Source organism: Euprymna scolopes, chromosome 2 (genome assembly GCF_053919585.1).
Source record: "Euprymna scolopes isolate OS-2025 chromosome 2, ASM5391958v1, whole genome shotgun sequence".
Classification (NCBI taxonomy): domain Eukaryota; kingdom Metazoa; phylum Mollusca; class Cephalopoda; order Sepiida; family Sepiolidae; genus Euprymna; species Euprymna scolopes.
In genome coordinates this window covers 173,168,224-173,196,125 of record NC_136483.1, presented here as the reverse complement: position 1 = coordinate 173,196,125, position 27,902 = coordinate 173,168,224, and the positions used below count along the sequence as shown (strand labels likewise).

Sequence of the window (27,902 nt, the reverse complement as noted above, 5' to 3'; positions counted from 1 at the left end):
CACGACAGAGTTATTCCTTTTTCCAATCTTTTTGGATATCTTTTCCATTTGCCGAGCAGTCTTTTTAATTTCGGCAGGCATATTATATAGAATGGCGCCCAAAAGTTGTTGTTCAGCCATATTTTTTTTTTTCTTGAGCACTTTCTATTGGTGCATGTGATTATCGTCACTAACATGAAACTAAATTAATAAACTATAAAATAGGAAAATTAAAACTAAAATAAAATAAAAATAATTCGCCCCCAACTCTCCTGCACCCACGTTTATAGCCAATTAAAAAAAAAAAATAAAATAAAATAAAAAATTATAAATACACCAAGCCTCAAAGGAAAAGAAAAGGAAAAGAAAACAACAACCGATAGAAAACGCTTGAGAAAAAAATATGGTTGAGCAACAATTTGGGGGCGCCATTTTATATGATATGCCTGCCGAAATTAAAAAGACCACTCAGCAAATGGAAAAGATATCCAGAAAGATTGGAAAAAGGAATAACTCTGTAGTGTTCAATCAGATGTGTCTAAATAATGATTTGCTGCCAAAATGTACAAATATATATATATATATATATATATATATATATATGGAACATTTGAAAATGCTCCTTTATTGCATCCTTAAGGAAATATTGTTTCTGAAATAAAGCAAAGAAACTAGGAAAATAGAACTTGTAGATGGTGTCTTCATTCAAGGACAGAGAAAAAGAGAATTATCATAAATATTTCCCTCAATGTATTCAGTCCTATATTCTTTTACTTATTGACACCAGTTTTTGTTTGTGCGCCCTGTCTAAAAGATAATCTAATATTTTAATTTTTTATTTTTGCACCTGCTCCAGTCCAATAGAGACTTTCGTTTCTGGATGTTATCCTTGCTATATACATTGCGTAATAATAGTTGATAAATACTGTTGTCAAATCAATTAACCAATTTGTTTACAAACATCATTATGACCTTAATAATGAAGAAATAAATTGGATGAAAAAAATATTTAAACTATTACAAAAATTAACTTACAGAACAAATTGAACCCTGCCTCTCAAATTGAACAGATAAATTCTTAAAAGCAAACAATTTTTTTTTTTAATAAGAGAATTTAGTGTTTAATCAATATAAAATTTTAAATACTATTGAAAAAGCAATATTCTAAAAAGTGGGGAACAAGTCCTATGGATATGTAATCTACAAAGTAGTGATTTTACTTTAAACTTACAGAACTGTCCTGATAAAAATAAATTGTAATCGTTTTGAGTTTCTTTTCTTTTTAGTAAGGGAAGGAGGGACGGTATTTTTATCATTTAGATTAATCATACTTTTATTCTCATTTTATTTGTTATATTCAAAAAGTTTGAGGTCAACATCTGACCTCACTCAGATGCATTTTGTCCAAACTTAGAAACCCAAATGAAATTTCAAACTGAACTCTTTATTTAATTCACGGGGGCAGATTGTTCTCATTCTCTCAAGCATTGAAAAATAGACCCATCAATTTATGCTATTCTTTAGTTATTACCATCCGTAGTAAGGATTGAACCTTCAACTCTAGAAGACTGTTATTGAGAACTAATTATTAACCAATGCTGTTAGCCACTATGCAAAGAGTTCAAATGAACAATTCTAGTATGAATTATGGGCGCCTTAAACCTAATCTTATCCAGATGTATAGCATTACTATTTATTTTATTGAAGAATTACTCTTTTTTTATATAGTAATTCATTTTGCAACAACCAAGATGAAAGTCATAGTTTGAATAATTTAAATTATCAATACTCATCTCAAAAATCCTTAAAGAACACATCTTCTAATTTGAAAAGTTGGTATGTAGAAATGCGGGCCTGGGAGGGGAAGGGGTAGAGGTTATTTGATTCCAGTAATGTAGTATCCTTTTTTTTTTTCTTATTGGCACAGAGTTTTAGCAAAGTGACATATGTAGAATCATCGGTGTTGACAATAGGCATAATATTTAATGAAAAGGTAATTAAAATCAAACGAATGACATGATACGATGCAGGCAGCATCAACAGGGGAAAAAAAACACAGAAAAGTGAAGATTATAGGCAAACAGAAGTTAATCAAATCAACCTTTATCAAGACAAAAAAAAAAAACATTTTTCTACAAGGGAAGAAAGAAAAGCAAACTATTCACTGACATATTTACATTTCTATCTAACATAACAGGAAAGGAAGAAAAAAAACAGGAATTCAAACCTTAGTGCTGAAGAGGAGGAACTAGAGAGCATACTAGAGATGGAACTAGAAATAAGACTAAAGAAGGATGAGAGGAGGATGGATGAGGTGGATGTTCTCACCTGGCTGATCTGTAACTGGGTGTCTTTTTGATTTTTTATCAATGTCTCTAAATATGCCTTCTTCTCAGCAACTTCCGTCTCCAAGGTGGTCTCTTCATCCCGCAAGCGATTCAATTCTGAGCGCAAGCCGTTTAATTCTTCTTCTTGCTCCTAAAATGAAAAAAAAGAAAAGGAAAAAATTGAATGAGAATGAAATACAAAAATTGTTTAAAATATATATTTTTAAGTTCTAAAAGAAAAAAAAAAATGTAAAAAAAAAAAAAATAATAATAACTTGATGTCTGCATAAAAAAGCTTTTGTAATATACAAGCAAAACACATAGCATTATAATTCATACATGCAATATATGTATAAATATATAGTAAGACCTCTGTTCAGTCATCATGATCATTTTACATAAAATTTATAGAAAAAAGTGAACCCCACTCTAAAAATCTATATACATAAAAAAAATCTCATATTTACTTGCTCGCTGGTCAACTTGTTGGATGACACTCTTGTCGTGAGTATAAAATACTACTTGTGAGACATCAGTCGGAGTTCTTGGTAGTTGAATGATTGCACCTCTTGCTGAGAAGTAGGCACATTCCATAGTCAGACTTTGTTACAGTTTGTTTGACCTGTATTAGTTAACAGACTTTCTTGTACATGGTGTGATGGCACAGGTATCAGATTACTTGTATCGTATGCAAGTGACTCTGGTTTTGATTCCCAAGTTTGGATATGTCCCACTGATGAACCAGAAAGAAGGATGAAACTCAAGTCTACGATTTCCAGTCTGCAGATTTCATGGTTTATGTGAGTTGCAACATTATTTAATTGTAAAAATATTTATATATTATCTCACATTTCAAAAATCTAGTATATATATATATATATATATATATATATATATTTATTCAAGAGCGCGAAAGAAGATATATTTCCATAGCTAGCCAATGTCGCAGCTCACAAGAACCATCAAAGCCAACAAACCAGAAATCCAAAACTCAAGTTTTGCCCTTATTTGGACTCATCAATTGGGCGCATCTGAATTCTCCTTCTCTCTCTCGCTTTCTCTGGCCAACAGCCCTGCTTTTTCTGTGACGATTTATATAAACATTCTTTTCCCATTTGAATGTTTAATATTTCTTACTGTCTACTGTTTCAATCCTTTGACCAATATCCTCTCACATATTTCTGGGTCAAACTATGCATTCCAATAGACAACGGTGGAAAATCCCACATTTCTCACATGGAATCCAGCTGCATGTGTGCAACCTATCGAATGTTTCTCTTCCTGGGGTCGCCTGCCAATATCCGACACGGAGTTCCAATAATATCACCAAGGAACAGAATTCTATATAATAATATAGAAAATAATACTTAATAATACTAATAAATTCACTGCCCACTATTGTATAATTGTGGGCGTAATGACTGTCCTAATCTTGTATCTGTTGTTTCGCACAGGTTTAAATTTACGTTTCATAACAATAAAATAAAAATAATATAAATAATAGGAATCATAACATTAATAAATTAACAAAAATAAAGAAGCTTTAATAATTTAAAAATAAGTATATTAGTAAATATGATAATGTTTTAAATTCACTGCCCTCCTGTTATTTTGTACTTGTCAGATAGCTTTATTTTTGTATTCTTGTTCCATTTTTACGGAATTCTTTTCTTTGGTTTTTCTTTTTGAAAAAGAGAGGTACTTCTCAAGTTTATTAAAGACATTTATCATCCTAGTCATATTAAAAAGTGAGCCCATGTTTATCGATTTATATGTAAATGATTTTGAATAATAAATAGATATACAAAGATTTATACTCTAAATACAACCTTTGTTAGTTTGTCTATGTTTGTTCATGTCATGTCAGTTCAACATCCCCGTTTTCTACATTGTTAACAGCCTTCTTATACACTTACACATTTGTTTACCAGCAATGCTTCAAGCAAATTACCTTTCTCTTTTATATATTAAATCATTTTCCCAGGTATTTCTAGGGTAAAGGCGTGTAATTGCAAAAAAAAATAAATAAATAAAAAAATAGAATCTCATTTCACCCCAATTGACAAAATGAGGAATCAAGTGTACAACATTACCTTTTTCATATAATTTGTATTATTCAAACTACTGTTCTCATCTTGAGTGTTATTAACACCACATGTTGGTGAATGTAACTTGCAACATTCTTCAGGTGTATCTTGTCAAACTCAAGAATCTTTCTATTGAACTTTGGGATCTGTACAAATCCATAGCATAGTGGATAAAATATTTGGTAAAATTCAGTTGAAAATTGCACTCTTCTGGAGATTAAAGATTCAATCCTCATTGAGGGTGACACTAAAAATACAATTGTGAATTACCTAGAATGTCTACCGAGTCATGGCTGATGGAACAGCAATGCTACTTTGGTGGATTTAATAAAGGGTTCCATTTGAAATTCCATGCAGATTCACGAGTTTCAAAAAAAAAAATTCCAGAGTTCAACAAGATACACGTAAAAACGGTCAGACCGTACATTGACCAAAATGTTGTGCGAATAACACTCAAGATGAAGACAGTAGTTTGAATAATTTAAATAATACAAATTTTTTATCCTTATCTCAAAATTCAGAAATGTGTTATATTTTGTTATTTCTCAGCTAATTATAATTCTCAAATCATCAGATTCGAAAATTCATTTTATTTGGTGAATAGCATTTGTACACACCCATGATTCATTGAAAGTTTCTATTTTACCCATAGCTAGATTAAGGTATTCATACCTTTCATAGTTGCATTAGAGTAGAAGTGAATATGATAGATTCAATTTGATTTGAAGTTGGCTTACCCTGATTCCATAGTCCAGATCACAATCCATTACACAACCATGTTTTTCAATATAAACAATGTTTTTATAGGTACAAATGTAATTAAAATGAACAGTGAACATTAATATTAATGGCAACAAAGACTAAATACTAAGTTTCCCTATCCAATATTTGCACCAACCACGCAACATATATCAATTTCAGACTATACAACAACCGTCAGCAACATCACATGCCTCAAGGTTAACCTCTCAGGTTAATACTACCAGCAAAATCAGGAGGAGAAAAAGAAAATAAAAACACTAAGTCTTTTTCTACAGATAAGTTGTCTTAACAAAAGTTTGAAAAAAAATAAAAAGATTTTAATCCTTTAATAAAAAAATTATATTGTATTATTTGGTTTTCCAAATTTTCAAATCAAACTTATGAAATAATGTTTCCAAATATGTGACCTAGTTTCTCAATTCTAGATACAAATTTTTTTTTTTGTTGTTTATTTTACTTCTATTAAAATCTATATTTTCATACCTTAAGACAAACAAAGCAACATACTTTGGTTATTCAAACTACTATTCTCATCCTGATTGTTATTTTCACATTTCAGCAGATGTAATCTCCACTCTTCTTCAGGTGTACCCTTTCATGGTCCAGAAAACACGGTGTGTAACCACATAGACCCCGCTCAGGAACCAATCACCCTAATCACCTTCTCTTTCATCTTCTCTTCTGGCTCTGTCATCTCTTACATTAGTGGATTTCAGGGGGGTGCGCCTGGGTTCACAAGTATAATAAAATAAAAAACAAAGATGTGGGATCCTTCTACCGCTCCAGAAGATATCTCACTACTGATGCAATTCTCTATCTATATAAAAGCCAAGTACGTCCAAGGATGGAGTATTGGTGCCACATCTGGGCAGGAGCTGCTAAAAACAGCCTATCCTGCCTTGACAAAGTACAAAATAGACTTCATGGTTTGGTGGGGGATGCCCTTTTCTCTTCCCTGCAACCTCTCTCCCACAGAAGAGATATTGTGAGCCTTTCTTTGTTTTATCGTTATTTTCATGGCAAGTGCTCGTCTGAGCTGCAATCTCTCATCGCCCCTCACCAATCTTTCATGATAAACACCCGTCTAGCTGAAACCGCTGTCAAAAATTTTCCCCACTCGTTATCTGTGCCTAAATAAAAACGTAGATTCCATGAACAAAGTTTCTTTCTTAGAACTGCACGCCTGTGGAACTCTCTTTCGTTTTCCTGTTTCTCACCTGACTACAACTTGAATGTCTTCAAGTCCAACATAAACAAATTCCTGATGAACCGCCCCCTTAAGTAAGACACTTTATCAAATCTCCAATACTAACGATTACTACGATATTATCCCATTGATTACTGTACCCGCAATAACCCTTATCCTCGATTGGCTTCCAGGCCTTGATAAGTGGTGCCCTCCATGTAAAAAAAAAACAAAAAAACTTCAACACTTTCTTTACATATCAACTACATTTTGGGTGCGTGTATGATACTATCGTGAGAAACTACCCTCCAATCGCTAACATACATATTTCAGTTTTTCTGTCAAGATTATGTTCATCAGTTGCCATCAGCTCATCTCAACCTCCCAAAGCTCTCCCGATCTGGTCAAAGCCACAATCTGTCTTCAACTGTGTCCAACTCATAACTGTCATCAATTGTAACGAACTTCAACCGTCATTAGCCAAAGACCGTCCACAAACTGTTCCTAACTGTCATAAAACTCATTGCTACTCCTTAAAGTGCCTGCATAATAACTCTAAATATATATCTGGTCCTTTTGTTCCTATTACTGCCACACCTTGACCAACACTACCATATCAGCTTCCTTTTGTGTTCCTTTGTGAACAACTTCCCATCCATTGTGTTTCCGCCAACCCCATTTCCTTTACCTTTCTTTTCCCTGATAAACTTATTTGTTTTTTGTCATACTTCTTTTCCTCTTTCTCCCCCATATCCCAGCTATTGGGAAGGTAGGAAGGAGGGTTGAATGTTGATAATGTCACACTTGAACTCACATTAGTCAAATAACTTATGTCAAGGTTCCATATGGTAACCGTTAAACATCTTGTTTAACAATCAGTTCTAAGTGACATTATTTTGAAAAATGCTGAGTCAGTCATTATTTCAGGTGATAATAACAAAAAACAACCTAAAATAATTAACACTTCTACTCGGCCATGGTTGACAGAACAAGAACAATTAATTAAATAAAGAGTTCAGTTTGAAATTCAGTATAAGTTCCAGAGTTCAAGAAAAAGATGTCTATGTTCGAAAAAAAGGCATCTGAAGCAGGTTGACAGCTATATCAGCCGTGTATAGGTAAAAGAGTTATCTACTCGTGTTAAAATAGTATTCAAGGAGTTATCTGCCCCTGATACAGGAAGTAACAGGTCAGTTATCTGCCTCTGAGGACGATGGTTCTAACTTCTTTTTATGAAGAGATGGAAGCAGTCATTTGTTTCCTTTTCTTTTTTTCTGAGTGGAACTCTACAATGAAGTGTAGAATGTCTTCCATTCTTTACATGCCAAAACAAGAAAAATAACAACCAACATAAAAATAGTAGTTTGAATAATACAACTTATCAATCTTCATCTGTGAAAAATTCTAAGACAGAACAACATATATTCTTGCATTCAAGGTGCCCATATACAGTGGCAAGAGTATCTGGTGGCAAACAAACCTGAAATTACTTTTACAGCCTGCGATAAAGGGGAGATAACAAAGAATAATAATAAAAAAAAGAAAATACATCTTACAATATATTTGTTATCTCAGGATAAAAAAGGAAAATTATTATTTTTTTTTTCCTCATTTTGGTTCTTCTAATAATAATAACAAAAAAGGACATTTTTTTTTTTCTCTTCAGCCAACAGTATCTTTGGCAAAAAATGACAATGGTTGTGTTACAATTTAATAGATTTGACAGAACATAGTGTCGTCAGTATTACATTAATAAAATTCATAATTCTTTTTGCAATCTAACCAAGTTCCAGTCATGAATATCAACAGATTTTCTTTAATCTATTATTGTTATTATTATTATTATTGTTATTATCATTATTATCGTTGTTATTATTATTATTATTATCATAATTATCGTTGTTATTATTATTATCATTATTATTATTACTATCATTATTATTATTGTTATTATTATTATCATTGTTATTATTGTTATTATCATTATTATTATCATCATCATCATCATAATAATCATCATCATCATCATCATGCTGCTAGGTGCTCAACTGAGATTTAATCTTTGATTCCTCTTTATAAAAAGTAAAGCTATATTTCTTTAACCTAAATAATTATAATATTAGGTTGACAAGAAGGTGCTGGCAGAATTTTTAATTTTGATTTCAAATAAGTTTTCGTTATAACACCTTTACTTTGTATATCATTTTAAAGAGTGTTTTTCGCTCTATCTAATTTGAATTACAATTGTTTTAAAACAATACTCTCCAAACCTCTCACCTACTCAACGACTTTCTGCATGAGAAATGCTTTAAAAATGTAAGCGATAAACTTAATCCATAGAAATTAGTAATGATTAATAATAAAACCAAAAGTTCATTTTAGTGATGAGATGATTCCAATACTTTTTCTGATTCCGATACAAATACTAATTTTGCTCTGAATTATTACTTCAGATAGAAATTTCAATTCTTTTTAAATCTTTAAGTATTCAGCTCCAGATTTTTTTTTTTTTTTTTTTTTACAGATTACAGTAAAACCCATGAACTATATGCATATGCGTTTTCACAAACGTAAAAATATGCTTATGGCGCAAGGGGATTAATTAATCATGGCAACACTAGTACGTCCCTATTTGTGGAAACAAATATTTGTTTCCACAAACAGGCAAAGATTTTTGTTTTGTTTATTAAGACTTAGATAATGTGGGATGACACCATAATGGGCATAGCGTTGCCTCATATAATGATTAAGGGAAATGTGCTGCAATAGCCAAACAGCCGCTTGGGGCTCATTTCTATAAGCGTCTATCATTCGTCATTCATGTTTTATTTTTTATGAAATTAATATTTTATTGTGGTATGTATAAACACTTTTTTAGTATTATGTTCTTTATTCAAAACGAATACATTTTCTTTAGTAATGAGTTTCTTTTTCTTCACTTTAGTTGCAATAATCTTTGATGTAAAAATCTGATAAAATATTTTTTTTTAATTATGGAAATCACTCCAGACAAGGCATAAAGCCACTTGATGTAATGAGCTAAAAATTATATATAAGGTGAAAAAAAAAAATAAGTAAACAATTAGTGTTAGAAAAATAGATTTTAACCCAGAAAACAGCAATTCTTCTTCCTTTGTCATAAGCATCACTCCTGGATATTGAGGACTAAAGGACAAAAGCAATAGTCAGGAGACTGCTATATTAATAATAATATTAACAGAGTTGAGAAGTTGACTGGAAAACACAACTCCTAACTTTGAAGCTGATTTAAAAGAACTTAATTCAGGATTTCTGCAAAAAAATTTCCATCTCTAAACTGACCATCTCATGGTTGTAGAGCAGGCTAAAAAAAAATTTTTCTTTTTCAACTTCTGCTACGATTTAAAAGAGCTAATTCAGACGAAAAATTTCTGTAAATCAACGGTTCCTGATGTCAGCAGAAGTTGACATTTCCCGATGCCTACAAAAGCTGATGACATCCGACTCCTTCAAAAATAGATGCCCCTCAAATGCTGACCATTAGTAATGCTATTCATCAAACATGATTTCTTTTAATTACAATTATAAAGAAACTATCTTGAAGAGAATCAGTACAAAGGCAAAACAAAAAAAAAGAAAAGAATGTTGGACATTTCCTTTACAAACATGTAAAAAAAAAAAAAAAAAAAAAAAAAATTAAAACTATCGCCTATCAAAATTCTACCTAATAAAAAAACAGCACGTTATGACAATCACAAAACAATTCTGTAGAACTAAACCAATACTTCTAGAACTACTATAAATAAACTATAAACTTGATATATGAGGAACTAAAGAATAGAAAGAGGGAAAAAATGACAGAAGAAAATGTTGATGATTGTATGGCGTGATTTGAGTGAATTGGTTCATTTTATACAAAGAGCATGAAGACCCCATGCACAGAAATAAAAACGAATGCTAATCAGGTGCATATTATACAAATATAAACCAAAAAAAGGGCATGCAATAAAAACAAAGGGAGACAATTCATTTAATATAACTTGTGAACAAACATAAAACATTGCTTGTTCGGAATAATGACAAAAATCGAAAATCAGTAAATTGAATTTCAAGTAAAAGCAATGTTATCTATTTAGTTTTCATGTCAAAATTAGTAACATATCCAAAAATTACGAAAAATGATGAAGTAGAAAATTATTAATAAAATAGTTTTTGAAGGAAATTGTAAGGTATACTAAAATAACCGATTCAAAACTATGAGTTATTTACCTTTTTTAAGTTAAATTTCAATGGATCGTGAAAATAAATGTTTTATGTAATGTAGTAATATGTTACTAATTTTGACATGAAAAGTAGATAGCATTACTTTTAGTTAAAACTAAATTTTTTGATTTTTGTTATTTTTCCAAACAAGCACCCAAAAGACAAATGTGTGAAGAAAAAAAAAAAAAAAAAGAGAGAGAGATGGGGTGGGGCAATCCAGGGCCACTAATTGTTACTTTCTCTTCTCTCTCACCTTTTTTTTTTTTTTTTTTTTTTACAAAAACAAAAATGAAAGAAAAGGAACCATAATGCCATTATGCGTGTGGTGTGTGTGTATGTGTGATAATAAAAAATAGATCGAAGTCTACACTATGGGCGGGAATTGTCACAATGTACTTGCCTGAATTACTCCGTTGGCCAGCTTAAGGTACACAAGATAGGCAAAGACAAGGTTATTTTTTTTTTTACAGTTTAGGATTAAAAACAAAAATCATGATAACAACCAATGCAAACAGACATCAGGCTCAGAAAATACAGATGTACATATGTGCATGTATGTATTTTGTCGCTTTTTTGTTAATATTCATGTTTGTGCCGATAATATCATTAAGTAAACAATTTATTTATTTCATGGGGCTGGGAATAAATTTAAAAAAATGTAACAAAGTAAAATATGAGACTCATACAGGATTCTAATCTGTGTCTTAAAAAGAGGGAGCCCTATATATCTAAACCACCTGACTAACGAACCAAGTAGTTACAAAAAGATAAAATTCTACAAATAACGTATCTTCTAAGCTTTGCGATAAATCTTTATCTACATTTTACAAGCGATTCATATCATATTTCTCTTAGTCTGTCTATCTGTCTCTCTTAATTTTTATCAGAAACTACTGGGTCAATCTGGCTGAAATTTTGTATTAACTTTTGCTATGATGAGGTGCAGCAAACTAAGAATTATGGTATCATTCGATGCATAGCTAGGAATTAATAGGGATTAGCATTTAATGCAAAAATCTGCACAAATAAAACCACATTCGATCGCGTCAATTTGGGATAAAGCACTCATTCTAAGTCAACAGGTTATAACTTTTGTCCCATGTTTTTATGGGAAAAAGTTTTGCGTAAATATAAGTTCCCTTAAGTTATATCAAGCAAGCAAATAAGTGAACTTGTTATACGATGCGTATTCCAAAAGTAAGGCCTTTTATTTTTTATTCTGCCCGAACAGAGAGGATGGCAAATTGCATTTTTATGATGACTGAACTTATGCATTCATGACCTGAAAATTTCATCTCTCTGTCGCAGATATTGATGGTGTAAGACTCAAGAAAGCAAACCCTATCATGGACGTGTGTCAAAAGCAGAGATGAATCATGGAATTCCTGGCATTGACAATGGTGGTGACTATGTAGGAAAATAAATTCTGGAGCACAAAAGGTTGTTCATTTTAATGGTAACACTCTCGTCTTCATATTTCAACTTTTTGAGTTAACAAAAATAAAATAGAAAGCTTTACTTTTAAAACGACCCTCAAATATTTAGCACTGGAATTTATTTACACAATGTATTTATAGAATGTCAGCTTTCTCTGTTTGTTCATTAGTCAAGCAGACTAAGATGGCATCTATGTTAGGTAATTCCTCTTTTGAAGCGGAGGTTCGAATGTATGAATCTCATTTTTCACTTTGTAGCTTTCTTTGTTTATTCCTAGCTCATTGACTGAATTGTTTAATATTACCTAGGCAAACCTGAGCATCAAAGAAAAAAAGCAATGAAATGCATAAAATAATGTTGGAAATAAATTCCAACGTTAAATATCGAAGATATGTATGACATGAAGAGCAACAGCAAGCAAAAACAAGAAGAGCAACATTTTTTTCCCCTCACACGATGAGAGAGAAAAGGTTAAATGCAGGGTTATATACTGTATTTAGCGTCATGCATGAAACAAAAACATGTGGATTTTTAAAAGGTCTTGAAGGTTTCCGTAAGGTAAATTTATCAAACAAAAATGTCTAAATTATTGGATAGAAGATATCAACAATGTTTTTTCTATAAAAGAGGGGAGAGAAAAATAGGAGGAAAAATAGAAAAAATGAATAAGTGAAATAGAAAAATAAGGAGAAAAAAAAACAACAAAAAAATGAGAAAAAATTTAAAAAAAAAAAACAAAAAGAAAAATGGAGGAAAAAGATGCGAAAGTGAGTAAATTTAAAAAAGTAAAAGAAATAAGATAAAAAGAAAAGAAAAATAAAAGAAACGAAAGCAAAAAAAATAAAAGAAATAAAACAAAAATAAAATAAAGTAAAAGAACAAGTAAAAAATAAAAACAAAAATAAAATAAAGTAAAAGAACAAGTAAAAAATAAAAACAAAAATAAAATAAAAAACATAAATGAAATAAAAAATAAGTAAAAGAAATTTAAAAAAACAACAAAAATGAATGAAAAATGATGAAAGAAAAAAGATGAACATAGATGAAATAAAATATAAAAATATAAAAGAAAAACAAAAATAAAGAAAAAAATGATGACGTGAAAGAAAAAAGATATTTATTTATATGTTCTTATTCATCAGTGATTAAATTTCACTTTGAACTAAAGGGCAAAAATAAAATAAAATTAATGCAAAAAAGGAAGTTAGAATTGGTCATGTTTTTATTTATGAAAAAATTCAGTAGTCTATCACTTTACACTGACATACTTCAACATTTCATTTTAATAGTAAAGTAGACATTAATATTTTAAAATCAAACTACTTTCAGATTCAATTAAATAGAGATAAGAAAATCCACATTAAATGTTTACAATTAAAAAACTAAAAAGTGGAGAGACAACTACAAATGAAAATTATAAAATGTTTCAAGATAAATTATTCACACATGTTTTCACTGAGTCATTTTTATTTTAATTTTATTTTCATCATGTTAGCTTGGTGCAATGAAGTGATTTTAATATATTTTTAACTGGTTGTTTGGAAATATACAAATTTTCTAGATGAATTTCAACAAGAAAAACTTCTCATACAAAATTCATAAATGAAACGCAAAACATGGGAAGAAATTTTTATTTTTTTATGTTTTAATACCATTATATGATCATTTATTTTTTTTTTTTTTTGTTCGACAATAGGCACATTCTTTCTTTTCTGTCATCTTAGCCAAAAATAGATGCGGGGTGGGATCAAATAAAAATATTTTGGGATACAATGTGAGAGTAAAGTAATTGCTATAATATATATATATATATATATATATATATATATATATATATATATAAAGAGTATGTTTCAAATTATTAAACTTTACAATAGGGAATTCATATTTCAAATCATACAAAACTTATAAAATGAGGATTATTTTTAAATCTATAAAGATTACAACATTAACTTTTCAAGTTTAACTAAATTTAATATATTAACTTTTCAAATCGATCTAAGTTTTTCTTCTTTTAAGATTATGTTGTGCCTCTCTCTAATATTATTTTTGGTTATAATCGAATGGAAATAATTTTTTGTGAACAAACACAAAATTATGTTCTTTTTTAAGATGGTAATCATTTGAAAACAATTCTGATATGGACAAAGTATTTTTTGGAAAGAATTAAATCAAATTACATTTTATTCTTCTTAACAACATACTGCCATAATAATAATAATAAAAAAAAAATCTGATGGATTAAAATCAAATATTGATTTTTTAGAAAGAAAGCTATCAATGACAAAGAAACAATAATGAAACTGACTTTACTTAATATATTAGATGATGGCCATCTATTCTATTATCCAGAGAGAAGAGTCCACACCCTAGGGTTGGCAGTGACATATTCATATATGAAAAAAAATTAAATATGACAAAATCTAAAACAGAAAATGCTTATTTCTGTAAAAAAAATCAAGAAAACTAAAGTTGATTTCTATAAAAGATGGATAAATTAGATTAACATGCAATTTTGTTGATTAATGTTCAGTTTTGCTTTTAAAAAGAAAAAAAAACAAGTATAGGTTATTATAACAGAAAAGTCTTGGATACTGCTTGTTAATTTGATATTTCCAAGAAACTTCCTCATTGGGAGGAAGTCAGTTCAACTCGGCTAGGATGAATGCCGCTTTGAAATGATAAAGTTTGAATAAAGCATTGGCATAAACAGTCAGATCCTAAATATGCTTCACTTTGAGTTCAAGAATTAACAAATGACATATGGTTAAACAGATATATAGCCTTTTTGTTGTCGTATCTGTTCTGACAGTACATTTCATCTGTTCTGCTCATACCCAGTGAAAGAAAATCCTTCAAAACTTAAGCAATTTAAATCTTTGTCCCAATTCAAAATGCCGAATTTTGGATTTTCCACACATTAAACTCCAATATTGTGCCTAACTCTGCCCTCCTGAGAAAGGAGGTAGAATTTAAATAGAAACACTTTACTATGATATGTAATAAATGTACTCCTTGACATTATCATGGAGTATTTTCATTTTAGTTTTCATTTCACTTTTTACAAAATTATTGTAAACTGTTTTTGACTACTATTTGGGGGTATAAGACCAGAGGATTCGCCAATCATTTTTATAACCACTGGCTGTGCTAAACAACCAATGAAAATCTTCCAAAGTTAGTATAAAAAGTGTCAAATTCCGGATTCAATCAGTTCGCCGCTAAATACGTCACGGACTGCATTTGATTCTTGGCCGTCATATTGGTAAAGATCTGATCTGAACTACACCGCCATCTTTGTTCAACATAATGTCACAACACTTAACAGGTTATGAGCCCAGCCATCGTCTTTTCTTTGATGGATGGGAATCTAAATTCAAATTGTGGCAAGTAAAATTTCTGGGATATCTAAGGATTCGAAAACTACACAAGGTGATACAATCTCCAACAGAGAATCCTATATATTTTTATTATCATGTTATTGTTTTATAATGAAATTATTGATTGAACAAAATAGACAAAAGTTTAGCATAGTCAAAAATTTGGAATTGAATAGATGACAAATAATTTTGAGCAAAAGAAAATAGGTCCAATGTAGACTTTTTTTTTCTTTATTGCTCTTTTTCATCTCAAACACGGTGTATTGTCACTTGGACTACTATTTGGAATCATGTCTTAACTTAAAATTAGTTTATTGATAAAAAATCTTCCTTCGTCCATCAGTTAAAAATTAATAAAGAATTTTAAAGTATGCTGCGTTATTTGTTTTAAAACATTGATCTGCATAGTTTCTATTATTTTCATTAGTTTTTTTAGCACTGTTTATTTTTTCAATCTTTTTTTCTGTTGACTCTTCACTATATTTATTTATTTAGTTTTCTAATCGAATGCATTTATGAACACCTGTCATTCATTTAAATATTTTATACCTTTTGTCTATGTCGATTTAGTGTATTATTAAACTGGGCCATTATTCAGGAGAGATGGAGAAAAAATATAGGTGATTTGAGACCATCTGTTACTTTAAAAGGTTAAGTTTTGATAACTAAATGATTATATATATATATACACCATAATTTTTCATATTTTTTCTCAAAGAATACAGGACTCTAGGCAACTGATAATGTACGAGGGTCATTCCAAAAGTCATGCCTCCTATTTTTCACTCAAAAAGTTGAAGAGCTACTAAGAAGTAAGTGGTACCATTAGAATTAGCAAATCTGTCACCTTCGGCTTTGTACTTATTCAACAAGTCTTGACATGCATCCTATTGGTGGCTCTTTTGGCCCTGCATGAGCATTCGTGGGGCCCACCTGGTATACACTTTGTTATATCCTACGAGTGAAAACATTGTTTTCAGTCCACTGACATCCACATTTAACTCTATTTGTCGGTCAGCACGGATGAGTTGGTCGAGGTGAACAGTGTCCCTGGGGTGGTGGGTTTGCATAGGCATCCAAAGTGTGCTTTATCACTCACATCTCTGTTATCACTCTGAAATCAACAAATCCATCTCCTATAACTGTGCTGACATTAACTGAATCTGTTTCATTCAACAGGCATCGGTGAATGTTAACCAGGTGAATTTTGAGGAATTAAATGACACATATCTGCTTCTGACACACATTCATGACAAAGGTTGCTTTCTTAGAGTCTCATACCATCAATATCTGCAACAGAGAGGGCATGAATACATATGTTCAGCCATCATAAAAGTGCAATTTGCAATCCTCCATGATCTATTCAAGCAGAATGAAAAATAGGAAGATTACTTTTAGAACATCTCTCATATATATATATGACAATTAAACTACACAGAATATTCTGTATAGCTTAATTGCCATATATATTTTTTATAACTTACTACCTAGCTCTACCTATATATTGAGCACTGTTGAAGTTATAGTGCACGTATAAAATTATACTTTCGTATATTAATTTATGTGATTAAATGAATTACCTATATATATATATATATATATATATAATATAAAAATGAACGTCTGTGTGTCTGGTCACGAATAGGCTCCTATATGATTGACTATTATAGAAAATTGATCACATATAATGATAGATGTATCGAGACACAGGAATGGGTATGTTTGATCTGGCTGGTTGGTTGGTTGGTTGTTTTTGTTTTACAGCATATCAACCTTTTTCAGGTTATTTAATGCCGAATCTAGTTATTTTGAGGAACGAGTTTTAATGGAGTATATATTTTTTTCAAGTCAGATTCTATTTAACCCATAGTTGGGACCCTAATAGGTACTACCACTCCGGGTCAGAGTGGACCTGGGAGCAATGGCAATTAAAGGGTGGCTCCACACTCTCTAAGGCCCGCAAGGTGGGGCCTCACCATCGGATGTAGTTTTAGGTCATATCCAGGACCGTTTGATCTGGCAGAATGATGATTCATTAAAATTGTGGGGTCTGCGTACGCGCCTTGTCCACAAAGTATGGAAATAAAAAATTTAAAAATTAAAAAAAAAACGTTTACAAGTGTTTTTGATATAGATGTACATAAGAATACTTTGATAAGTATGTTTTAACTTAAATAGGGATGGTATAATAAAATTGTGGGGTCTGCATTCGCACCTGGCCTCTATAGAATGGAAATAGGCACAAACTTTAATAAAGACTTTTTATATCTATCTGTGTAAGTATACTTTGATAATTATGTTTCAGTTTGAAGAAATATGGTATAATAAAATTTTGGGGTGTTCGTTCACGCCTGACCTCCATAGAATGGAAATATGTTACAAAGTTTAACAAGGTTTTTTAATATACATCCACAGAATATTGTGATAAGTGTTTCAGTGTGAACAGGTATGGTGGGGTTTATCTATTTTATTCTAACTTCCATCATATTTTGCTTTGGTTTTGATACCCCCAAATTCGAATCTATCTCTTTACAACCCTTGCTTTTCATAACCTATCATACTTTCATAAATCAGAGTCCATTTTCTGTAGGCTGTTTTTGAACCCAGTCAACGACGGGTACTTTTGCTAGTATATATATATATATATATATATATATATATATATATACATAGCACATAGTTTTTCATATTTTTGTAAAAGAATACAGGAATCTAAACAACTAATATTGTATATATAAGCATTAAGATTTCCATTTATTTTGTAGCTTATGTTAATGGTCTAATGAGTAAGAAATCAAACTTAAAAAATGGTTGTTTTCAATCTCAAATTGAAACAATTGCTTCACTAGCAACACTAAAGAAGTGTGATACAGTGAAACAATATTTGTGCATTATTAATATATATATATATATAGAGAGAGAGAGATATTGTATTAGTAAAATAAGAAATTGTGTATCATTTTGTATATGTATTACAGTTGTATTTTGTGTCTGATGATTAGCCATTTTGAAATATCTTTTTAATGAAATAATGTTTACGCTCGTCAATAGTTATGAAAGGATTGTCACACTGAAGAAATATATTGTATAATAAACATGTTATAAAATTGTCTTTGCTATTGCAAAATTATAATATCCGTAAAACACTATATGAAATGAATAATAAAGAGTATAAGAACTCAGGGAAACAAGAAAAAAAGGAAGGAATTGGCTGCCATGCCATACAATATTGCATCCAACAATTTTTTTGTATACTGTTTGTGGCCAAATTTGCAAATCGTTAGCAAGACGTAAAAACACCAAAATTGAATCTAGTTCTGATACACTCATATGTTGAAAGCAACTTATTATAATGTAACATTACACAGTAAATTTATAATCAATTATTGATACTGGCGGTTTCAGGAAGAATAGAAAATGCAGTCCAATTAGTTGAGATTATTACACGTGTTTCACTCATCAGTAGTAAACTAATAGTAAAAAATTAGTACATTAGAACTCGTTATAGAATTAAGATAAAAAAAATCAAAAAGGTGAGAAAATAAAATATGTATATAAATATTATATAATGTAAAATAGTACGGCACAATCATGGGTGACCATTTGGGAAGGCTAGGCGCTGTATGTACCTTCTGGGAAGGTTGGGCGTGAGGCCAGCACCCTCACTCTGTAAAAAGAACTCCTCGCTACAAAAGCATCTACAAGGTTGTAGATGGCCTATGCCTCTCCAGGGGCTCAAGGCTATGGATGTATATAAATAACGTGGAAAAGGATACACATTTGAGTCCCTTTCTAAGTAATCTAATCGAACGCAAGGGAAAAATGTCTAAAAAAAATATAATAAAGTTTTGCTGTTTGATATGAAAAGAAATAAGTTATTAATCATAAATTAAACAGCAAAAAAATATTAAAATACAGAAAATGGGAAGAAAAAAACAATCTTTTAAAATTAAATTAAAAATTTAAATTAAAACAAAAACATTTTTTAAAACTTACTTGAACAGATTTCTCTTGGTTCGATATTTTCAATTTGAATTCATCGATCTGTTTAAAAAAAAAAGTTTGATTTTTAATTAATAAATCCTACTCGTTTTAAATAAAAATTACCAAAAATCAAATAAACAGTGATGAAATCAAATGCCACTGCACCATTCCTATTAAGAACCAAAGTTGCAGCTCATTTTATTTTAATTACTCCCACTTATTTTAGAAATATTTATTAATTGATCTATTGTTAAGATATTCCAAAGATATGAGTTTACACAAAGGGACTCATTTTTGTATTAAAGCAAATTCAACTAAATATAGCCCACGTTACCCATGTGTGCTGTGTTCCAAAATTCATAATGATTAGTTAATTAGTTTAGGAATGAATCCTGTACTCACAAATGTATAAAAATATACACATACCAAACTTTCTATTAATACAGATAGGGGAAAAAACATTTTTGAGTTTGTGTGTGTGTGTGTGTGTGTGTGTGTGCGTGTGTGTATATATATATATATATATATATATATATATATATAAATAAAGCTGAACGTCTGTGTGTGTGTGTGTGTCTGGTCACGAATAGGCTCCTATATGGTTGACTATTTTAAAAAACTGATTACATATAATGATAGAAGATGTATTGAGGATCAGGAATGGGTATGTTTGATCTGGCAGAACGGTGGTTCATAAAAATTGTGGGGTCTGCGTTCGCGTCTGGCCCACAAAGTATGAAAATGAAAAATGAAAATAAAAACGTTTACAAGGGTTTTTGATATCGATGTACATAAGAATACTTTGATAAGTATATTTCAACTTAAATAGGGACGGGATAATAAAATTGTGGGGTCTGCGTTCGCGCCTGTACTCCATGGAAATATGGCACAAACTTTAACAAAGTCTTTTCATATCTATTTGCGTAAGTATACTTTGATAATTATGTTTCAGTTTAAAGAAATATGGTATAATAAAATTATTGGGTGTTCATTCGCGCCTGATCTCCATAGAATGTAAATATGTCACAAAGTTTTACAAAGTTTTTTAAAAGGGGTGAGGGTCCACAATAACACCTTAACTTTAATCTTAATTCACGTTAGCTTTTATTTATATTTTTGAGTTGAATCATATTGTGTCGAATAAATTCACCTCATAAATTCACGTTCTTATTATAAAGTGAAAGCCAAAAAAAATAGTTGCAACTTTAAACAATTCTCGATACAAATTTTGCATAACTGTTTTTTCCTTCTCCACTTGCACATGGCACCCTTTTGAAAATAGATAAATAATAATAAAAATAAGAACATTACTTGTTATCGTGTCAAAAGAAGGAAAAAATCCTGCTCACGTGATTACATGTCTTTTTAAAAACATTTACATAAACATTTTATTTTTATTTATATATCTGTTTAAGCTTTTTTTTTGTCAGTGTACTAGAAGGAATTCAGTTGATTACAACCCTTTCTGCGTGTTCTTTACATTACAATAGTACAACCCTCAATCTGACGGTGCAATACTACATGGTTCAATACTGTAAAAATGAAACAAAGCTGTTCTGCTTGAAAAGGGCATCATTTTCTTCTTATTCATATTTATATCGATTCTTTGCTTTAAAAAACTAAAGTAATTACGTGTTTACTTTTTTAATATCCCATTTTGCTGTTTCGTATTATTTTACTAAGGTAAGTAAAGCTTCATTATTTTTCAAAACTGTTTTTTGTTTCTTTGTTTTTCGATATTTCGTCGATATTATTTAGTAAGAGTGTTTAGCAGAAAAGCCAACAAACGACTACCCAAAAAAATAAATATACAAGAAATAAATGTTACCATAATAAATAAAAGTTCAGTTCATGTTTTTTTTTTAAATAGTTTTTAATGCTTTTTACTTGAAATAATTTCAGCGAACCAAAATTAAAATGAAATTTGAGGCGATAACTTAAATGAATTTTTATATAAACTACACATGCCATAATCGAATATTCCTCAAGCACAAAATAACGGAAAACATTCAAATATTTTTATAAATATTCCTTATGTTGACGGAACTCTCTTAAATTGTTAACACACAATGCTCAGGTGCCCCTCCTTCAAATTGAAAACGGGGCTCTCCATTTCAAAGTCGCTGCCATTTTGATTTTTTTAAAACCGGTTCGTGAATTAAAAAAAAAAAAATTTTTTTACAAACTACTTAAAAATACAAACCAATGAACTTTTCTACCATAAAATTAACTTTTATTGACTATGGTAACATTAATTTCTTCTATATTGATATTATTATATATATAACATTTTCTCTTTGTAAGGAAACATCATTTTGTTGGTCACTCTTGGCTACGAATGGAAACAAAGTCGATATAAAAAAATATATTTTTGTGAAAATTATCTTTACTTTCATCGTATTTTGCTTAGGGTAAAATTGTGGAGTATCAAAACCTATCTCTTTACAACCCCCTCCTTTTCATAACCTATCATACTTTCATCAATCACAGTCCATTTTCTGTAGGCTGTTTTTGAACCCAGTCAACGACGGGTACTTCTGCTAGTATATATATATATATATATATATATATATATATATATATATATATATATATATATGAGAGCAAATAGTTAATAAAACATGTTAAAAAACACTTTGAAAAAGAGTTAAAAAGATATTTAATCTGAAAAGGAAACACTCAATAAGTGGATAGTCCTTAATCCGCGAAGTTTCGAAGAAATACTTTCCTTCTCATCAGAGGGTAGGAATTAGCAAAATGCGGAATCAGATTTTGCATACAAAAGTATTTGATGAAACTGCAAGTAAGTCAAAAATCTTACTTGATAACAAAAAGTGAATAACATCATTGGATAATACATAATTGTAATTTATATATATATATATATATATATATATATATATATATATATATATATATATATTGTATATTTAGTTTTTATTTGTATATCTATTGCATTTTTAACCAATTTTTCACAACTAAGCTGAAAACTATGGTTAACTATTAGACATTTATTGATTTTCTTCAAAACAGCCTAATCAATACATTCATAGCATCCCATGAAAAATAGTTATAAAAAAGATGTCTGCCTCTAATTCAAAATTATTTCTGTTTTTTTTTTTTAACTATCAAATATAACAAGAAAAAGAAAATAAAAACACACACTTTAAAAAAGAAGTTAAACTACATTTAATATAATTTTTTTAAAATAATTAAGTAACATGCAAAAGGGCATCTCCACTTTAAAAAATATAAAGTTGCTATTTTAATTGCAAAATAAAATCACCAACAAGATACAACATCCAGTAAGGAATTAAAGAAACAAAAATACCTTAATTTTTAATTTTTGGATATTACAGAGAAACACTTTTAAAACTTGTCTATTTTAAGATCATTATTTTAATACACAGTTTAACAACACCAGCTATGAACTAAAAGTAAACATTTTGTTTTTTGTCTTAAAACAGCTAATATTTTCAAAAGGATAAACAACAGTTGTCTCCCTTGTTATAATTAACAAATCTATATCAGTTCCTACTAACTTGTTTCTCCCTAAACACACATGGTCAAAGTTAGACACAAGATTGATATTAAACGTGGCAGAAAATCTAACTTCTCCAGAAAGGAGCATTAAAGTTTAAAATACCTCAATCTAGAAGGATTTCTCTCTCTCACTCACTATGAACAGAAAATATGAAGTAAAATATCAGCAAGCAAGCAAGCCAGCCAGCCAGCGGCATTCACCCTAGGTGGGTTGAACAGACTTTCTCTGAAAGAGGAAGTGTCAAGGGAATATTAAATTCACAAGCAGTTCCCAGTCACATATATATCCCGGTTAGGGGAAATGACAATGTTAGTTTTTTTTAACTCTTGCAAGGTGCCAACATCCTCCTACATACAGCACCTGGTATTCCCAAATATTCACTCATCTGATACTAACCAGATTCAACGTTGCTTAACTTTGGTGATCTAACAAGAACCGGCATGTCAATGTGATTATGCCGTATAGCTTTTTCACTTTTAAAAAGTATAAAGTTGCTATTTTGATAGATTTTCAGGACAGATACTACTCTTTGCTCCAAGCCAAGAGATTAAATATTGGTTAAATTACTAAATAAAACAATAAAAAGGAAAACGATTAAAATTAAATAACTTATTGATTAAATTAGAATGTTTATGCAATATTTTAAGACTATTTTAAGACAATTGCGATTACTTCTTGTAATTAATAAACGTTTTAAAGAATACACCTCTTCCTTCTGACATGGGAATCTTACTTTCTGAGACCCTTCCTCGAGGCTCAGAAACACCCAACCTCTAGTGAGAACACTCCGCTGCCTGAGAACAGAAACAGAGAGATCAAAAGTCACTATGACCAGATGGAGCTAAAAAGACTGATCAATTATCTGTGAATGTGGAGAGGAAGGCCCTACAATGCAACATTATCTTGTCTATCCTCTATTGTCCAACTGGTGCCGCTTAAAAGATCTTGCAGAATAAAACAACAATAATGCTAAGGACCACGTAAAGTGGGAAACTGTTGTATAACAACAATCGGCTTTAAAGACACACAAAAAAGGAATATGATTGTTTACATGATTCTGATGGGATCATTAGATAATGCAATCAGATAACATTTGAATTGGAACACTGTGACCAACTGTTTTAATGGAGCCATTGCAATTCTAGTGGAACAACTGGCATTAGATGATCTTTATACACCCAATGCAGTTAAATAATGCATTAATAGATGACTTTTAACATACTATTTAACTATTGTTCTTAGTTATGTAAGGACTAAACTTTTAATCCATTAAAAATGGGCAAAAGTTATAGACCATTGAATTGAAATGAGTGCTTTATTGCCAAATTGATTGAATATGGTTAAGTTTGTGCTCAATATTTTTTGCATTACATATTAATCCCTATTAATCTCTAATAGTGCATTGAACGGATACCATTATACTTAGTTTGCTGCACTTTATCATAACAAAAGTGCATACAAAATTTTAGCCAGATCAGTCCAGTAGTTTATGATAATTCTAAAGTAAAGGTAGTATTGCAGTGACTAATCTTTAACTGTGATGGAATGAATACCATAATACTTAGTTGCACCTTATCATAGAGATCTATACAAAATTAGTCAGATGAGCTCAGTAGTTTCTGAGAAAAGTGGAACAGACAGATAGGCAAGCAGGCAGGCAAAGAGAAATATAACATATATGGGAAATTAACATTGTATTTTAGGATTTTATTTTTAAGCAAAATATAAATAAAAGTAAATTTAAAAATAAAATTAAAAAAGACTTAAAACTAAAAGGCAAAATAACCTTTTCAGCTGCACAACAACCACTTGTTTCCAGCCAACAAAACATTGAATACGTTTCATATATATCGATGCAAAAACAAGGGAATGAAAAAGTAAAAAAAAATAATGATAGTAAAACAAACTGTCCGAAATGTGAAAAAATGTTGTGTTTGCATTTTGCAAGAGGATTGAAGTTTTGGACTCACCTGGCGTTGTTCTTCGTCACATTTATCTTTCATTTCCTTCACATTGCTTTCCAAATTGGAACGCTTAAGTTAGAGGAAAGAGTGGGAGAGAAAAGAAACAAAAAAATAAAACAAATAAATTAGAGGACATTTTAAATAAAGTAATTTAAAAAAACAAAAGAATTCTTCCTTCTAAGTTTAGTATGATGAAAATATGAGAGTGAAAAAATGGATTGTTATGGGGTAAACTGATATACACCTATTTCAAGAATAATGGACTTACCCAGGGACTATAAATGTAGTCACATCTAACACGTTATTGGGTAGCGATTTGTGACAGTTACGTCCCTCAAATCAAATCTGTAACATACTTTTGCTAATACAGTTTTTATGAACTATACCACTGTGTTTGTTTTGATTATTACTGACCTGCAAATCTATAACATAGATGTAGGGGGACAAGAAATACAGAAAAAAACAAAAAAAGAAAGGCTAGAGGGAAACAAAAGAGAAAAATGCAGGAGGGAAATAGTGTATGCATGAATGACAGCAGCATCCACCCTAGGTGGGTTGAACTGGCTTTGGAGGAAATGTCAAGGGGATATCAAATTCATAAGCGATCCCAAGTTGCTTGTATATCTCAGTCAGAGGAAATGACGTTAAATTTTGGCAGTTCTTGCAGGGAAGTAACAACATCCTCCTACATAATGCAACTGGTATTCCTAAATGGTCATCCACCTAATATTGACCAGTTTCCACATTGCTTAACTTTGGTGATCTAACAAGAACCAGTGTATCAACGTGATTAATCTACATATAGCTGTAGAGTTGAATGTAATAATCAAAGAAGCAAGCACCAACATGTGTGTGCATTGTGTGGCTTACCATCAGGTGAGATCTGAGAGAGAGAGCGAGAGATTAAAGATGGTGGCCGTGACTTTATAAGGTATGGTCTCATGGAATCGCACGAGATCACACTGCAAATGAAATGCAGTCAGTTGTTTTAATAAAACGTCTGTAGGCAGAGGTGAGAGGAACAAACGCGTGCTGGAAGTTGAGAGAGAAAGTTGTGAGGAGGAAATACAGTGACAAATTCTATCCGTGAACTTTTGTGTTTTTTCTTGTTTGTTTTTTTAAACTCCCAAGATACTAGCCCATTTAACTGCAATATCTAAATAATGTAGCCTCAGTTCTAGCCATTGCTCTTCATAAAGTCTACTAGGCACTACAAGTCACCTTCATAATAATAATTCCCATAATGCTTAGCAGTCATTCTTGGGTTCATTTGCGTTTCTGACATCAGCATGAAAAGAAGTATTATTCTTAACAAGCTGTTGATGTTTCTCTCTTCTTCGCATATTTGTTCTAATTGACTCTTATTCCTCTAATGACAATTTGTGTATTTTATAGTTTGTACTTATCCAAATTCTGTGTTCTGTGTTTATTATGTTGAGAGAGAGAGAGAGAGAGAGAGAGAGAGAGCATGAGAAAAGTGGGAATCAAAGAGAGAAAGGATAAAAGAGGGCACTATATAGGATTTGATGAATACATGTCGCAATATGTGTAGGTGGGGAAGAAGGAGTAAGAGAAAAGGTAGGAGAGAAAGATCAGTTAGAAAGAGGAGATAATGTGGAGCAGCATAAAAACAGGGAGGAAAAGAGGAGGAGCAAAAACAGGGAGGAAAAGAGGAGGAGCAAAAACAGGGAGGAAAAGAGAAGGAGCAAAAAAATAAGAAAAGGAAGGGAAGCATAAAAGGTGAAGGGAGGGAAGAAAAAGAGGGAATAAAGGGGGAGAAAGAAAGGAGGAAGGAGTGAATAGCTTTTGGAGGGATGAAGAGCATTAGAATGTAAACGGAACAGAAGAAGGAGGAGGAGAGAAAGTGGGTAGGGTGAAAGAGAGGAGTAGAGTTCTCAACATTAAGCGATGAGAATTAATAGAAAAATTCAACCAATCTGAATCTGCATGGATTACCTCCCCTGCCTTTCAACGTACAGTTTATTCATAAGATAAATTTTTGAAAAGTCAAAATGTTTTAACTTGCGGTTTTATCCAGAAAAGGAAAAGAGAAAAAATATTTAAAACTGCAAATTAAACTTAAAAGCAGATGACACACTTGGATGCGAGGAAGTATAAATTTCCAAATATTTTGACAACCAAATATATCTCATTCCAACAAATTATAAAGGTCAGTTATAGTCAAGATTGTCTACACTTTTTGACTTCTGTATTCTGTTGTACATTTGGTTGGATAATTAGAACTAGAAAGCCATTCTTAACATATAGCAAGTTGGGGAGGGGGAGGCTTTCACATTATCTAAGAGGAAGGAACATTAATCAGAAGAGACCATACCTTGCTTGGCACCGTCATCTTATCTGTGGAACAGAAACAGTAAGTCAGAAGAACAGACTATAATGACTATAATCTAGGGGTCTACAGTTGAAAGCAAATGTTTGTAAGTATATTCCTACAAAACATGACTGTGTAAATTGGTCACATTTTAAACCAACACATTTCAGGTGAAAACATTATGACATACTTATTTGTCATGTTGAAATTTATACTAATAAATTTCAAAGATTATAAAAATGGTACAGTAGAAGATATGCTAGATGTATTTTGAACAAAAAGCCATCCACAATTACGTTCTGAGATTGTGTGTTTAAAAATGACAAGCCCTTAATTTAAATCAAAGTTTATCTCCCTTGTTTGTCATACTGAATTGGTCACACAACTGTTCCCCCATTAAAACATACAATAAAACTTGATAATTTGATAAATTCTATTTTTACTTGTAATTATTTTTCTACTGGATCATTTTTCATTATTTTTAGAATTTATACTAATTTCGACATGACACATAACTACATAATGTTTTTACCTGAAATGCATTGGTTTTAAAGATCACTGATCTACGTAAGTAGTAGGGAATTAATTTATAGCTACAGTTTCGTATGTGTGTGGGGGAGGATTAACCTTTTCGTTGAGAAAGACAAACAATATAAGCATATTTCTCATTAAGAAAAA

At 30.8% G+C, this 27,902-nt stretch overlaps 1 protein-coding gene across 29 annotated transcripts in view; it reads right to left on the bottom strand.

The window, feature by feature from the left end:
- The window catches only part of LOC145298823 (uncharacterized), a 433,166-nt gene that overhangs the window by 131,738 nt on the left and 273,526 nt on the right, over window positions 1–27,902 (bottom strand). For all 29 annotated transcript variants that reach the window (XM_080144357.1, XM_080144346.1, XM_080144350.1 and 26 more), the window contains 3 exons: window positions 24,899–24,961; window positions 19,397–19,444; window positions 2,308–2,457 (listed from right to left, as the gene is read on the bottom strand). In XM_080144357.1, the coding sequence (XP_080000483.1) occupies window positions 2,308–2,457; window positions 19,397–19,444; window positions 24,899–24,961 (261 nt within the window). The remainder of the gene's footprint in view (window positions 1–2,307; window positions 2,458–19,396; window positions 19,445–24,898; window positions 24,962–27,902) is intronic.